General features: G+C 40.8%; 1 protein-coding gene across 1 annotated transcript; it reads right to left on the reverse strand.

The window, feature by feature from the left end:
- Positions 1 to 13,575: 13,575 nt before the first annotated feature.
- On the reverse strand, positions 13,576 to 15,523 carry LOC310786533 (doublesex- and mab-3-related transcription factor A2; the record flags this gene model as incomplete). Its single annotated transcript, XM_083647751.1, has 2 exons — positions 13,576 to 14,459; positions 15,076 to 15,523. The coding sequence occupies 2 exons, from the start codon at positions 15,521 to 15,523 to the stop codon at positions 13,576 to 13,578; spliced, it is 1,332 nt and encodes a 443-aa protein (XP_083503877.1).
- Positions 15,524 to 15,940: the final 417 nt, after the last annotated feature.

A 15,940-nucleotide genomic window follows, 5' to 3' on the forward strand; every position in this document is an offset into this window, starting at 1 on the left:
TAGACACCAAAACCACCTTTCTAGGTTGAATAGTAATTGAGATAGCCATTTTGGTAGCCATCTTGAAAATGGCCCCTTTCCTTTTGGTAGACTTTTAGTAGGCTACCGGTAGGCCTATGTTATTTAACATGCCCAATGGTAACAGAATGCATTGAAAACCCTTTTGCATTAATGTGTTCTTGGTTAGGTGTAGGTGTACAGATTTACTGGCCTATCAAGGAAGTTGTGGTGCGAATATCAAGAGTCGTACTTGTTCTATACGTTTACAAAAATATAGCCTACCTTATTTCCTATAGAAATCAAATTCTAAAATGGGGAAAGGGGAGGTGGAACAATGTGGCACAAGTCTTTCAGAGTTGCTCTATCTATCGAGTGCGCTCACTCAGGTGAGCAGAAATGAATAGAATCGCTGAAGCATGACGCACAGCCACAGATGCTCCTCAGTGACTTCGCTGTCCAAGGTGCTGAAACCTTGACCAGCATTAAACTGCAACAGAAGGAACAAACAGGGGGAGTCTAAGCGGAAATGCCTCATTCTCTAGGCTACTTCTTTCCAAACCATTTCAAACTAAGAACCATGTTTTCACATATTTTTAGTTTGAGCCACTTTATTGAGAGAATTGTAGTTTCTCCTGTGTGTGGGTTTAAAAAAATACATCTTCAGCAGTCCCTGTTGCATTGTTTCAGACACTTGCGTGAATGTCTGACAATGTCCTGGCGTAATTCTGTCTGTTTTTTGGGGGGTTTAATGTGTATGTAGGCTAATTAATCCGCTTGTTTTGGGCGTGTTTCTCCTCAAATATTTTGGACGGTTTTGTGTGCGTTTTTCATCCGCTGTATCTGGCAACACATGTATTTTTGTGACGTCGCGCAAGATGGCGGCTGGTGGATGCAAACGTTATTGAAAGGAGTAGCAGTAGCGTATTATTTTGCGGGGTTGATATTATGATATATATTCTATCCTTTCGGAAGTTTAATTTACAAACAGAAGACTCGTGTGTGCGGATGATATTATCACTATTATATAGACTGGAACGGGGGCTTTTAATTCTGAAGAAGAAGAATTTCCTCTTTTATGGGACTCAGGTTTAGCGGTGAAGCTAACGTTAGCTGTGAAGCTATTGGAGCTTTGGGGGATAAAGTTGGTCAGTAAATAGTTCAGTAGGGAAAAAGTTCCTGTCACTGTGTGAAAATGAAGACGTCCAAAGTCCAGAAGCTGAGAGCGGTGGTGAAGCAGCGCCTAACTGCGGCTGTTGAAGAGATATGTGGGCTGTTTGAAAGAACGATTGCAGAGTATGAGGAGGAAGCTAGTCATTCAAGGGAGGAGATCGACCGACAAGGAAAACTGCTGGACGCGGTGCGGTTACACAGAGAAGCCTTGCCTCTAGGCCTCCAGCAGCTGTTGGTAGAGCTTCCCATTGAGCTGCAGGAGTGGAGCTCCAGTCTGGACCAGGACCCAGTGCCCCCACACATTAAAGAGGAACAGGAGGAACTCTGGACCAGTCAGGAGGGAGAGCAGCTTCAAGGGCTGGAGGAGGCTCATATCACCAAGTTCCCATTCTCTGTTGTCCCTGTGAAGAGTGAATATGAGGAAGAGAAACCTCAGTCCTCACAGCTTCATCAAAGCCAAACTGAGGAGAACAGAGAACAGAGAGAACCTCTAGCCAGCAGCTCAACTGAACAGATGAAAACAGAAGCTGATATGAGGCATTGTGGAGTATCAGAACCAGCCAGGAACTTGTATCCAGTTAGTCATTTACAACCAACCAGTGAGGATGACAAGACTCCAGAGTTTTCTGGACCTGAGAGTGAAGACAGTGTTGATGAATGGAGTGAATCTCAGTCAGATTTAGACTCGCAGAAAAACAGTGAAGTTCTTCAGAAGAAACACTTGCGTTGCTCAATTTGTGGTAAAAGAGTTGGTTACAAATCAGCCTTGAAGAGACACATGATAGTCCACACAGGCGAGAAAGCATTTATTTGCTCAGTCTGTGGTAAAGGTTTTGGTCATGAAGTAAACTTGAAGTCACACATGATAATCCACACAGGAGAGAAACAATTTATTTGCTCAGTATGTGGTAATGGTTTTGGTCGTAAAGTAAACTTGAACAGACACATGATAGTCCACACAGGAGAGAAACAATTTAATTGTTCAGTCTGTGATAAATGTTTTGGGCATAAAGGAGACTTGAAGAGACACATGATAGTCCACACAGGTGAGAAACAATTTATTTGCTCAGTCTGTGGTAAGGGTTTTGGTCAAATAGCCGACTTCAAGAGACACATGATAATCCACACATGTGATAAACAATTTAATTGTTCAGTCTGTGGTAAAGGTTTTGGTCATAAAGGAGACTTGAAGAGACATGCAAAAATCCACACAGGTGAGAAACAATTTAATTGCTCAGTCTGTGGTAAAGGTTTTGGTCATAAAGGAGATATGAACAGACACATGATAATCCACACAGGTGAGAAACAATTTAATTGCTCAGTCTGTGGTAAAGGTTTTGGTCAAAAAGTACACTTGAAGACACACATGGTATTCCACACAGGAGAGAAACATTTTAATTGCTCAGTCTGTGGTAAAAGTTTTGGTCAAAAAGCACACTTGAACAGACACATGATTATACACACAGGAGAGTAAACATTGAATTGTCATCTGTGGTGGAGGGGGATTTGGGTGTATGTGAGTATGTACTGCAGATGTATTTTTATTATTTATTCATGTGCTTTGTTGTGTTATCCTGTGTTTACGTATCACACACAAAATGCGTTTAAAAAATGTATCACAAAAAATTGCTGTTTGTGATCAAACTTAGTCAAAATGGAAACAATAGCCCTGTTTGAAGCCATTCCCTATTACAGGAAAAAGTGGACTATATAGTGTGTTCACCATTTCTCAATTGTTAATTTAATTCACTATATTGACAGTTTCAACTCAACAACATAAACATTTGGGGCGTCTGGGTAGTGTAGAGGAAAAATCACCACCACGGAGACCCGGATTCAATTCCCGGTAGCGGTACTTACGGCTTGGTCAGATGTTCCTACAGGCACAATTGGCCGTGTCTGTCCTGGTCGCTGCACTAGTGCCTCCTCTGGTCGGTCGGGGTGCCCGTTCGGGAGGGGAACTGAGGGCAATATTGTGATCCTCCCGTGCACTATGTCCTGCCAGTGAAGCTCCTCACTGTCAGGTGAAAAGAAGTAGATGGTGACTGCACATCATGTACCGGAGGCGAAGGCTGGAGGCACCCTCTCTGCCTGTGATTGGCCTAGCGTCAAACGTTCATCCAATCACATTCGCTTGGCTATCCTGCGTCTCTTTCTACAGTCTGTGGTCAGACAGACAGCAGTTTCGCTTGCTAGCATACATGAAAGACGCCACTGTGTGTTTATGTTTTTGATATAGTCTGGTCTCTGGTTTATAATGCTGCCGCTACTCTTGGCAGTGCACGTATGTAGCCTACAGACAAATAAAAAAAAGTTAAAAGATTAATGAGAATTGATCAAGTCAAGTTTATTTGTATAGCACATTTCATACACAGAGGCAATTCAAAGTGCTTCACATGAGAGATAAAGAGGAGTCCCGCACACTGTCAATTACTTGCAAAAAAAACTTTTAATAAACACAACGTTTCGGTCTATCGACCTTCATCAGGTTAAAAGATTTTAACCTGATGAAGGTCGATAGACCGAAACGTTGTGTTTATTAAAAGTTTTTTTTTTTTTGCAAGTAATTGACAGTGTGCGGGACTCCTCTTTATCTCTCATACGTACTGCATCTCCGACGCACCTGCCTTTAAGAGATTGAAGGTGTGCATCAGCTTCTCTCTGACAAAGTGCTTCACATAAAATGGTTCACAAGAAAATAAAAGAGGAGAATAAAATGGACATTTAAAAGCATCACAACAAAACTTTAAGAAAGAGCATAAAAAGTGCATTAAGCAACAGGCGCAGCAGTTACAAAAAGAGCTAAAAACTTATAGAGGACTCATTGGGTTTGCATAATAGAATAAATCAATTTTTCTATATTGAATCCCCAGACGTGACATCATGACTATATAAGAAACATGACTACACACACAGGATTGGAAAAATTTCCATACCTTTATAACAGTTGGACTCTTAACCTTTATAGGCCACACATATCTCCTAAAAAACAGCTGTCAGCAGTTAAAATCGACGGTAAACATAAAAGTCTTTAGTCTATTTTTTAAAGTAACTAAAGTTGGGGCAGATCTGAGGTCTTCAGGCAGTTTGTTCCAGCTAGCAGAAGCATAGTGGGTAAATGCGGCCTTCCCATGATTTGATTTGATCCTAGGGACAGTTAGTAAGCCGGACCCTGCTGACCTGAGAGGTCTAGACGGTTCGTAGCGTGGGAGCAATTCAGCGATGTATTTTGGGCCTAGGCCGTTAAGTGATTTGTAGACCAGTAACAGTATTTTAAAATCTATTCTATGACACACCAGTGTAAGGACTTGGAGTGATATGATCAGCTTTCTTAGTCTTCGTTAGAACTCTAGCAGCAGCATTCTGAATGAGCTGAAGTTGCCTAAGTTCTTTTTTGGAGAGACCAGAGAAAAGGCTATTGCAGTAGTCTAACCTACTATAGAGGAAGGCATGAATTAGTTGTTCTAGAGCCTGTCTACATGTAGCCCCTAATTCTTGCTATATTTTTAAGATGATAAAAAGCTGATTTTCTGATTGACCTCATGTGGGAGTTAAAGTTGAGATCGGAATCAATAATAACGCCAAGATTTTTGACTTGATCCTTAGGCTTCAGGGATCGAGACTAAAGGCGTGCAGTGATTTTAAGCCTTAAGGGTTATATAAAAACAGTGTCAATGCCCATTTACTCATTCTAACACAAGAGTGACATGTAGGCCTATTTGAATTGAAATATGTATCAGTATGTAGTGTTTGCCCAGCCCTTCATTGGGAAATGCAGCTTTATGGAGTGGAAAAGTGTGTGTGAGTTTGGAAGAGGAATGCACCACTAGGTGGAGACATGCATCCATAGCAGTGTTGATTTCGTAGACGAAAACTATGAGGGAAAATGTTAGTCAACTACCTATTTTCACTGGTGAAAACTAGACTAAAAATGTTAGGGAGGGACGAATTGGGAAGAGATCCAATCAGAAGAGAAGAAGAAGTTAAACATCTGTGTCTGTATTGCACATTCAAACCTTAAAACAATTCCAGAATAACAGATTAATATATCTTTACAATAAGTTTGGAAATTCTAATGGTTTTCCTTGACTAAGATGAGATGAAAATACTTAGACACTTAGTTGATGAAAACTTGACTAAATAAAATCAGGATGAGGTTGACTAAATATGATAAGAGCTTAAGAGAAAGTGGATTATAGCTCTCTCAGATAAACATGTGAATGTTGTGTGATATGCAAATGTTGTTGGTTCAATCCCAGCCTCAGGCAATTTCTTAAAAAGTACTCACATTATAAGCTGCAGCAGTGATCCTTCTTTATCACCAGTAGTTTGAACACTGATAGAAATAAGCTGATGAAGGAGACTAGTCAGTCCCTGACTCTAGCTCAACTCACTGGTACAAATCTCACCTGTCTCACTCTTTATGCTCTGTGTTATTGTCAGTGTGAATACAGTGTGTATAAATCAGAAGCTTAACTCCCAACAGCTCATAGCTCAGTCGGCTGAGCGGCTGAGCGGCTGTGTCCCTGTCTCTGTCTGACAGGTAGATTGTTAGTTTGATTCCCGATGGAGGAGACATATTACAGCACTGCCCTATCTTTAACATCACCAGCGTAGCACCTCCTACAGGCAGATACACAGAGCGACACAGCGCCTCCTACAGATCCACAGAAATGGACACTGTGGACAGACTGCAAAGAGATCCAGACATGTCATATACTGAGTCTAGAGCAGTTTTTCAAAAACTTATTTTTACACCTAGCGGCAACAGCAAGTAAAGCATACTTCCGATGTCGGTAAAAGCTCTCTGTGGTTTTCTGTCTCATAACCCTCAGCTCATGTCTCTGCAGAGGTCAGGGGGGGAGAACATCCCCCCCCTTAGATCCAGGTAGTGCCAGCTGAACGGGATTAGAACCCACAACCTCTGGCCCCGGTGTCTCTGTGTGTATTATTCCTTCACACCACCAACTGCCCTTCACACTCACAGCTCTTCTCCGGGCGCTCTTGTCTCTTCCCTCTGCCTGTCACCATTCAAAACTGACTGAGGCTCGAACCCACGACCGCAAAAGTGGCTGAGGTCTCAATATTGCCAGGCAGCAAGCCTACTCTCTGTGCCACCAAGTCAGACTGATTGAATGAGGTTTTCTCAGGGCTTTAAATTACTCTTTCCTCTGGCTGTCGACATTGAAAACTGACTGAGGATCAAACCCACAACCTCAAAAGTCACTAAGGCTCAAACCGACAAGCTCCAAACTGCTAGACAGCAATCCAACTCTCTGAGCTAGTGGGTCATAGTGACTAAGACTAGAAGATTAAAGTATAGTCTTTATGCATCTTAAAATATGTTTTGAAGGGACCTTTAAAGTTGAAGTACTTTTTTCGTTTTACTTGAGTAATTAAGTTGAATCAGTACTTCTGCTTTACCAGTCTTTTTTTTACACAAATAACTGTACTTCTACTTAATCAGAGCAACAATGTGATTACATTTGGAATGACAAGAAAAAATTACACGTCTGTGCAATAGGCTAAGTAGGCCTAAATAACTCAGATATAGGGTTTGCAATTGTAACGTTCCATATAATGAAGTATCTCATGCTTGTTTATTTAATGATTGTTTTGCACCTGCTGCTCACATTTGAAATTGGGTGAGAGACCTAGAGAGAGTGATAAAGAGAGAGGTTTTGCTGAATAGCCCACTATATATTCATGTATTTATATTGTAATGTATTTATTTTTGGTACATTTTTATTATCAATCATAACTAAAACATATTCATCTGATAATTTTCACATAAATCACAGTCCAGGGAGTATCAAACAGGTGTTATTTATTCATTTTAAGAATGGTGTTTACCTGTTTTTGCAAATGAACTCTTCACATATATATGTAAGGGATAATGTATATTGAGGCGGTGATTACGGGGGAAATAATGACCGACAGGTGGATTGAGCCCGACGCGTAGCGGAGGGCTTAATCGTTCACCTGAAGGTCATTATTTCCCAGTAATCACCGCCTCAATATACATTATCCCGCTTAGAACACGGCCTACAACTAAATCATTCAATAATCTGACAAAAATAATTATTCAAATATATTTTTTAATAGCGTTTTCAACGACAAAGCGGTTTCATTCGTAATTGGCACACAAGACACCACAGCTGCAACTGGTTGGCCTAATTAGTAGTGGCTTGCTGACAAAAGGCTCTTATCAACTGATTAATCCAGGTGTGGCAGAGCAGCGGTCGGTTGTCGAGAAATAATGACCGGTGAATATTGTTGATTGACCAATCAGAATCGAGTATTCAAGAGAGCCGTGTTCTAAATATATATATATACCTTTGGTACAACTGTTGCTCAAAGATTGTTTAAATAGTCTGACTGCATCCATCTTTAAGTCAGCGGGCCACACTTTATAGAATAACAGTGTGTTTATCTCTATGGGATTTAGATTGCATAGAGATAAGCACTGTGCCTATCTCTATGGGATTTAGATTGCATAGAGATGAACGGATGGTTACACAATATAACCCAGGTTTCCTGAGGAAGACTTCTCTCTCTCATGAATTCCATTCATGATGAGATTACCTTTTCTAGTGGCAAATAAATAAGAAGTTACCCTGTTCCAGTAGTCAAACCACCTGGCCTAATGGACAAGGTGTCTGATTTTGGATCAGAAGACTGAGGCTTTGAGTCTCTTTGTGGTAAACTTTCTAGTTCAGCAATTCCAGAAGTTTCTTTTAGAGCAGCAGGCATGATAACTGTGATTGCTAGTGGTTGTAAGTTTCTAACCACATGTAATCTGTCAACATGCATTTGAACAAATTTTACACGGTATCGATAAACAGATGGGAAATGTACACACTTTCTTTTTACTTAAGTAGAAGTACAGTTAGTTACTAGGCTCGAACCCACGACCTCAATAGTGACCGAGGCTTCAATACTGCAGGGCAGGATGCCATCTGTGTGCGCCACCAGGTCATTCTTCTTAATGAATGTTTTCTCAGGGCTTTTCACTCTTTCCTCTGCCTGTCGCCATTCAGAACTGACTGAGGTTCGAAGGACGTCCTGATATCACCGTGATGGTATAGTTCCAGGACCATCATTTTTTACTAGTATAACCCAAACCAAGTGTATATTGTGGTGTTCGTGTGACAATAAAAGATGGGCTTGTCCGTTACGAGTGAGTTCAGGGAGTGGTCATCCCGGCCCATATTAGGAAAAAATGATGGTCCGGGAACAATAACAACACGGCGATATTAGGACCTGCGAGGCTCAAACCCACGACCTCAAATATGACTGAGGCCTGAGGCCTCAATACTACCAGGCAGCAAGCCAACTCTCTGTGCCACCAGGCCAGACTTCTTAAGACAGGTTTTCTCAGGGCTTTTTCCACCGCTGGCTGTCACATGTTAAAATAAATGTTCAAATGTTGCAAAGGAGAGCTCCCATGCACAACAGGTTTTGAACACAGACGACTGCACTGACCATACAGACAAACCCACAGACCTACCTGTCTGTTGTTGGAGAATTGTTTCTGATTGGCTGTTGAATGAAGTAATCTTACATAAAATTGACAAAGTAGCATCTGTCTGTCTGTCTGCGATTTTGGTTACGTTTTTGGTCCCACATTGTGAGATTTGTGATGATTTTGGTCAGTAATGATGTCACTGATGATGTCACAATGTCTATGACATCATCAGTCCAGGGAGTATCAAACAGGCTTGGCACGCGAGCAATTGTGATGTCATCAGTGAGTGATGTCATCAGTGTTGTGAAGTTGGGCAAATTGTGTGCTGCACATGCCAATAGAGCAGACGAGGCCACGCAGCAGCTGAGCTGCGGGTCCAATTAAGTAATGATTCAGTACTCATAAACTACTGAGTATGATGCATCACTTTACAATAGGGTACACAAAAAGAGTAACTAATGGACAGGTAATAATTAAGTAATGAGTAACTAACAATTAACTACTATACTCACAAACTGACCATTGACTAACCATTAACTAATGAGTAATTACTCTACTAAGGAACTAACAACTAATAATGAACTAATGATTAACTACTATACTCACAATGTGACCTTAACTATTGATTAACTAATGATTAACTAATATATTCACGAACTGACATGTATTAATCATTAACGAACGATTAACTACTCTACTCATGGAACTGACCGACTAATCAGTAATGATTAACTACTATATTCAGGAGCTGACTTTTAGTAATCATTAAGTAATGATTAGTTAATCATGATTAGTTAATCATACTCTACTCAGGAACTTGGATACTAATCATTAACTAATGACTACCTACTCATTAACTATGATTAACTAGTGATTGACTAATGACGAATTATTCATGAACTACTCATTAACTCATTAACTAGTTAATGATTTGTTTACTAGTAACTACTACATTATTTGTGTATGTTATTGAATGAATGAATGAATGAATGAAAATGAATGAAAAAATTTATTGGTCACAACCACCACCACCAACCATACACTTAGGTCATAACCAAAGGTTAGGGGCAGAAGCAAACGCTTATGTAAAGCCCCCCCTTTTCTTACAATTAAAATAAGAAAATCATCATGTTCAGACATTTTGGACATTGTCCTTACTTGCCATCATATAAACAAAGGATTTCAAGGAAAAAATATCCTAATACAGGAAACAAATATCCTAATACAGGATAAGGGTAATACATTGTAAAGTATTACCCTTAATTGGAGTGCAAGACCAAAGCTGGAACAAAAACTTGCAGGACGGGGGGAACTTTAGGGTTGGACTGGAACACTAAATAATCCAGTGTGAGGGTCAAAAGCAAGTAATCTAATGAAACAATGAATGAAACGAATCACTGATCAGCACGCCAGGTACCGCTCTCGCCGCTTGGTGGCAGTGTTGGTCAGGCAGTGAATGAATGAGAAACGTCATGTTACTCATCATACTAGCATTGGTTCGCCTGTAGATGGCACCATCTGCCTTTAGGTACTTTCTTTCCAGGCTTTTCACTCCCTGAGAGGAGCACAGACATCAGAAGGAACACTAAAGTGATCTAAACCCAGCGGTTCATCTGTGTCCCACTCCCAGTATACAGAAACACTGATGTCGAGGTAAAACCATGACCTCCGATCGGTGAGTGATGATCATCATGAATCTAGCCTGGCTCTCATGAATCAACAATATCAACAAAAAAATAAAAAAATATTTTCAGATACCCCCGAAATTATGGGGGTTTCTCATTAAAATACTGTTCTTCGTATACCTCACATCAGTTTGACACAATTGACTCGATACAATTAATTTAATCAGCATATACCTTAAAATACTGGTTCTTATACCTCACATCAGTTTGACACAATTTACTCGATACAATTAATTTAGCCAGCCTATGAAGAGTCAAAATATGGCTAACTCTATTCCGCAAAGAAAAAAGGTGTGCGGAATGAGTTTAGGGGGGGTTTACCTTCCGCTATGCTTAGGCCTATGCTGCTTGATTGTAATGATCTGAGATAGGCTATTCCGTCCCTTATATTGATCTATATACTATAGGCTATACTTTTTGAGAGATCTTTAGACTTAGGCGTTTGAAAATAGGAGCACTATCTTAAACGAAGTTAACGAAATCACTACTATAAATATTCAAAATGTATTCCTGCAGCATGCCTGTGTCTGTGGTACCGCAATAGTGTAATAATAGTGACATTGCCGTAGCCTACTTTAATAATAATAATAATAATAATAATAATAATAATAATAATAATAATAATAATAATAATAATAATAATTATTATTATTATTAATTTTATTTTATTTATTTATTTTACGTAGGATATGGCCTATAGAAAATTATTCTATTTTATTCCGGAGCCAAATCCCACGGCAGCTCTTTTATTGAAAGGTTTTAGTGCGATAACAATAATGAAAATATGGTGCTTCACTCACAGGATAAGTTTTGTGTGTGTGTGTGTGTGTGTGTGTGTGTGTGTGTGTGCGTGCGTCCGTGCGTGCGTGCGTGCCAAATCATCATTACAGGAGGGGTTCAATCTCTATTTCGAAATTATATTCGATCAGCTATAATTGCTAAGGTTTAAAAGGTCTAAAAAGCTGTAATATTCAGGTATTCTGCACAATGGGGTATTATATTGTGCATTTTCAATCAATGGATTTTCAACTACTAATCAAAGACACCAGAAGAGAAACTACACAATGAATGTGATTGATTGAAATTGATTGAAATTGAATCTGTAAATAAAATGTCATAAAATCTGTCATAAAATATAGCCATTTTTGTTCTATCTATCTATCTATCTATCTATCTATCTATCTATCTATCTATCTATCTATCGTGCTTTATACTTTTATTATTTAATGAAAAAATATCTTTCCATGCATTTAATGTACTACATTTATTTATTTTTGCCTATTTCAAATAGGCCTACCATATATATATATATATATATATATATATATATATATATATATATATATATATATATATATATATATATATATATACACACACACACACACACACACACACACACACACACACACACACACACACACACACACACACACACACACACACACACACACACGGGGCCGAAACCGTATGTGACTGAACATTTTGCCAGTCTCCTGTTCACTTATATGAAGAAGCATGATGCACCATTTAGTCAACATGTGAAATAGCCTAGCTTTTTCGGTAACACTTTACAATAAGGTACACAAAATGTACAGTAGTTATAGGGAACTAATGTGGAACGAATGAGCAAATAACTATTATTATTGATTAGTTAATGATGAATTAAAGTCAGTTCGTGAGTATACTAATCATCGATCACGAACTGACCATTTAACTAAACAAACGAATGATTAACTACTTAGGAACCGACTAACTAACCAACTATCATTAACTCATCAACTGACTTAAACTAATCATTATACTCAGGAACTGACCAACCAATCATGAACTACTGATTAACTATACTCACGACCTGACTCCTCATTCGTTCCTCAGTTCCTACTACTGTAGCCTAAATTTTTTACCACTTTTTCTCCTAGAGTGCGCAGGTTGATTCTTTTTATAAGAATGCAGTAGTAGCCTAATATTTTTACTACTAGTATTAATAATAATAATCATAATAATAATAATAATAACAATAATAACAATAACACTTGTCATTATATAAACAATAGGCCAATAATAATAATAATCACAATAATAATACTCACAATAATAATAATAATTCCACTTTTCTTCAAAATAACATTTATTTCCAGCAAATTCATACAATGCGACAGCACAGCTTGCAACATTTGAAGAGGAATTGACTTGATTCAGAACTTTACAAATGTCACAAAATATTGCAACTGACTAATAATGGATAAATGAAAGGTCAATTAGAGTATAGCGTTTCATATTACCAAATGCAATATACAATACAGGCAGTTGGAAACGAACTGAAAATAAATGAAATAAGTGAAATAAGACGTAAGGAAAGGGGTGGCAATTACACATAATTAGTTAAACTTTTACAAAATCTTATAGGGTTAAGGTCAGTAAGCTATGTTATAATAACTTAACTTTGCCCCATTTAACATTCAAAGCCTGGACGCTATAAGAGTCTGTGCATAATGAGAGAAATACATATTTAATTTTGATCTTTTGGAAAATAATTTGTTAAACTCAGTTTGCACCTTGATTCCTTTAGAACAAAATAAGTATAGGCTGTAAAAAGCCAAAAAGCCAAAATAAAGAAATTAAAACTTTCTGGCAAAACCATATATGATTTATTTTATGTGGCAAAATAAAATACTTAAAAATAATCAGTGGTCATAATAATTTTTGTGTTTTGTTTTAGCATTTGTGTACACCGCTTGCCTTTTTACTCTCCCAAGTAATCTTGATCAATTTCGGAATCTATTATTTATTTTGTAATCTATAAATATGTTTTAAGTTTCACATACTTTTATCGATAGCACAGCCTAATGGACCCATTTAACCGTTTTGAGGTGGTAAAAGCAGGAAGTAAAGCAGAGGTAACCAATACTATTAATTATGGTTCCAATCCGCTTAGGTGTCCCAGTGCCAGGGCCCTCGTTAATGTTATTGGTTACACCTGTTTTGCTTAAATTGGCAAGGGGAATAGCCTATTTGTACATATAAAATTAATTCTGAAAATTACACATAAGTGAGTTTAGTTTTTCCTCTCAGACCATTTGACTACAGGCCAGATAATAAGCATTATTATTTACAGCAGCCCATAGCCAAAACATCACAGATATTCTCCAGAACATTCAACACTTGTGGCTACAAATACAATGTTCTTAATGGGAATGTGTCTGTATGATATCAGTCCCGGTTCAGGAGGGTCATAACCAACCGCCTCCCTCACTGTTTGTCGGGCGTGTTGTTGACCAGAGGGCCGTACAGGCCGGTGGCGTAGCCTTGCTCCTTGTGTAACATTGTCCTGTCCCGTATCAGGTCGCTGAAGGCATAGTCCATCGGGGGTCTGAAGCCCAGAGTGGGCATCAAGCCGGTGGTGGAGTAGGGCGTCATGAAAGCCAGTCCCCGGCTGTGCGCCGAGTAGGCCAGCCGGAGCGGGTTGAGTCCCAGGTGGGTGCCCAGTGGATAGGTGCTGGGGTCGGCGCCGAAGTGCGGGGCGTTGGGCTGGAGAGGGGAAAACGCAGAGCGGTTACTCAGCGTCATGGCTCCCGGTAACATGGGCCTCGCGGGGGCGGTGGAGGATGAGGACGAAAGCAGAGGGTGGTGTGCGTTTTGGAGCATCCGCTCGGCCGTCCACGTCTCCTCCGGCCCAGCCTTGCTGGGGGCTTGGGCGCCGCTGTTGTTGAGGATCTGCTCGATGGCCTGCACCACGTCCTTCCCGCAGCCCTGCAGGACCAGCTCCAGCACGCTCCGCTTGTGGCTGGGGAACACCCGGGTCAGGATGTCGATGGCGTTCATGTGCCTGGAGGCCGCTGAGGAGGGGGAGGGCTCCTGCTCGTCTTTGTCGGTCTCAGAGCCGGAGTCTGAGCCCAGTGGACTGATAGAACGGGGAGTCTCCTCTCCGTCTTTCAGGGGTTTGGAGACTGGTGAGCTGATGAATGACTCGCTGTCTCCGTTCTCCGAACCCGAGCCTCCGTGTCGGCCGTCCGGGGACGAGATGCCCGGTGCCGAATCACTGTCGGTGGAGACTGGTTTGCCCACTGTCTGCTGAAGGGTGGATACGGACAGCTGGATCTTAGGAAACAGCTCGTACTTCTGGATGCTTGAATCTGTTGATAAAAAAACAACAACAATATAAAGTCTACAATAGCAGAATCTGCAGCAGCAGGACTGTGGACATAGCCCACAAGTCTAGGCCTACAAGAAAAAAAAGTGTCATTAGGCGCAGCTGGAATTAATAGGAACAACAAACTGATATAACTACATTTAAATTCCATGCTTAGCAAGCCCACAAACTGTTATCTGCTTGGTTTAGGCTTTATTATTATACATCTAAATAAATCCGGTCCTCAGTTCTGATTAGGCGTTGTGAAATAGCCGGTAAACTCGCACCTGTGACGGCATAACACAATTTGAATATTAATGCGCCAACTGCAACCACCCAATTATACGTTGTTTAGGCTAGTTTAGCTATGGCTACTGTATGCTAATATAATAACATAACTGTGGTGACTATATTAAAAAAACAAACAAGACTTGAATGCTGGCCATGGGCAGCCTGAAATGTGCCCTTCCATCAGCTGTCGCTAACGCCTTTTCTCTCAACATCATACTACAGCCTGGAGTGTATTATTGCTTAGATAAGTTGGGCTAATTCGTTAATTGGTTGGTTGCTTAGTTAGTTATCAGTTCGTTAATTGGCTAATGCTAGGTTGGCCCACTCACCTGAGTTGCTCTCGCTGTTGACCGAGCCAAACACGTCATAGTTCTGCCGGGGCGGAATGATGCCGTTGGCGGCGGCCAGCGCGAGCCCCTCTGCCGTGCCGTAGAGGAGCTGCAGCTCGCGTGCCTCGTTCTCCTCCTGCGCCTGCTGCCGCCGCAGCGCCACCTGCGCCGCCATGACGCGCTGACGCTCTGCGATCAGGGTGCACTTGGCACACATGCAGTCCTTCCAGCGGCAGTAGCGCTTGTGGCCCTTGAGCGCGGACACCACTCCATGGTTCCTGCAGCGGGCACACTTCGGGGTGCGCGGGTACTTCTCCGCGGCGCGCAGTAGCAGCGGAGGGCCGCGCAGCAGACTGCTGGCCATCGACACCGGGATGGAGATCGATGCTCCGGGGCAGTGCACTTGAGATGCCGAGGAGACGGTGGGGAGCTCCGGTCTCAGATCCATGGCCACGGTCCTCACTGATACAGCCTGACCTATAGCTATGAACGATAGGAAAATATGCTGTATTGTTTTTACGCACGACTTTTACGCGCAGCCTGGATAAATAATCCAACGATGAAACCGTTCACACCAGCTGAACACTTCTCAACATCTCTGGGCAACAGGTGAAGTCGGTGATGTCTGTCTATTGACGAAAATATCACACAATAAACCTACAGTCAAAATTATCTCTATCGAAACTGTCCAAGCAATCTCTCAGAATTATAATCGGATGAGGCGAATTTTGAAATGTGTTACAATCTATTTAAAATCCAAAAAGCGCTGAATACGGTGAAGTCCTCCTCGTTATAAAGTTAGACTCTCCAGGCAGCAGGAGCCGAGGTTGTTACTCGCAGCAGCCTGAGACACTAACTTCCTCCA

The sequence above is a fragment of the Poromitra crassiceps genome, assembly GCF_964638095.1.
Source record: "Poromitra crassiceps genome assembly, chromosome: 12".
Classification (NCBI taxonomy): Eukaryota; Metazoa; Chordata; class Actinopteri; order Beryciformes; family Melamphaidae; genus Poromitra; species Poromitra crassiceps.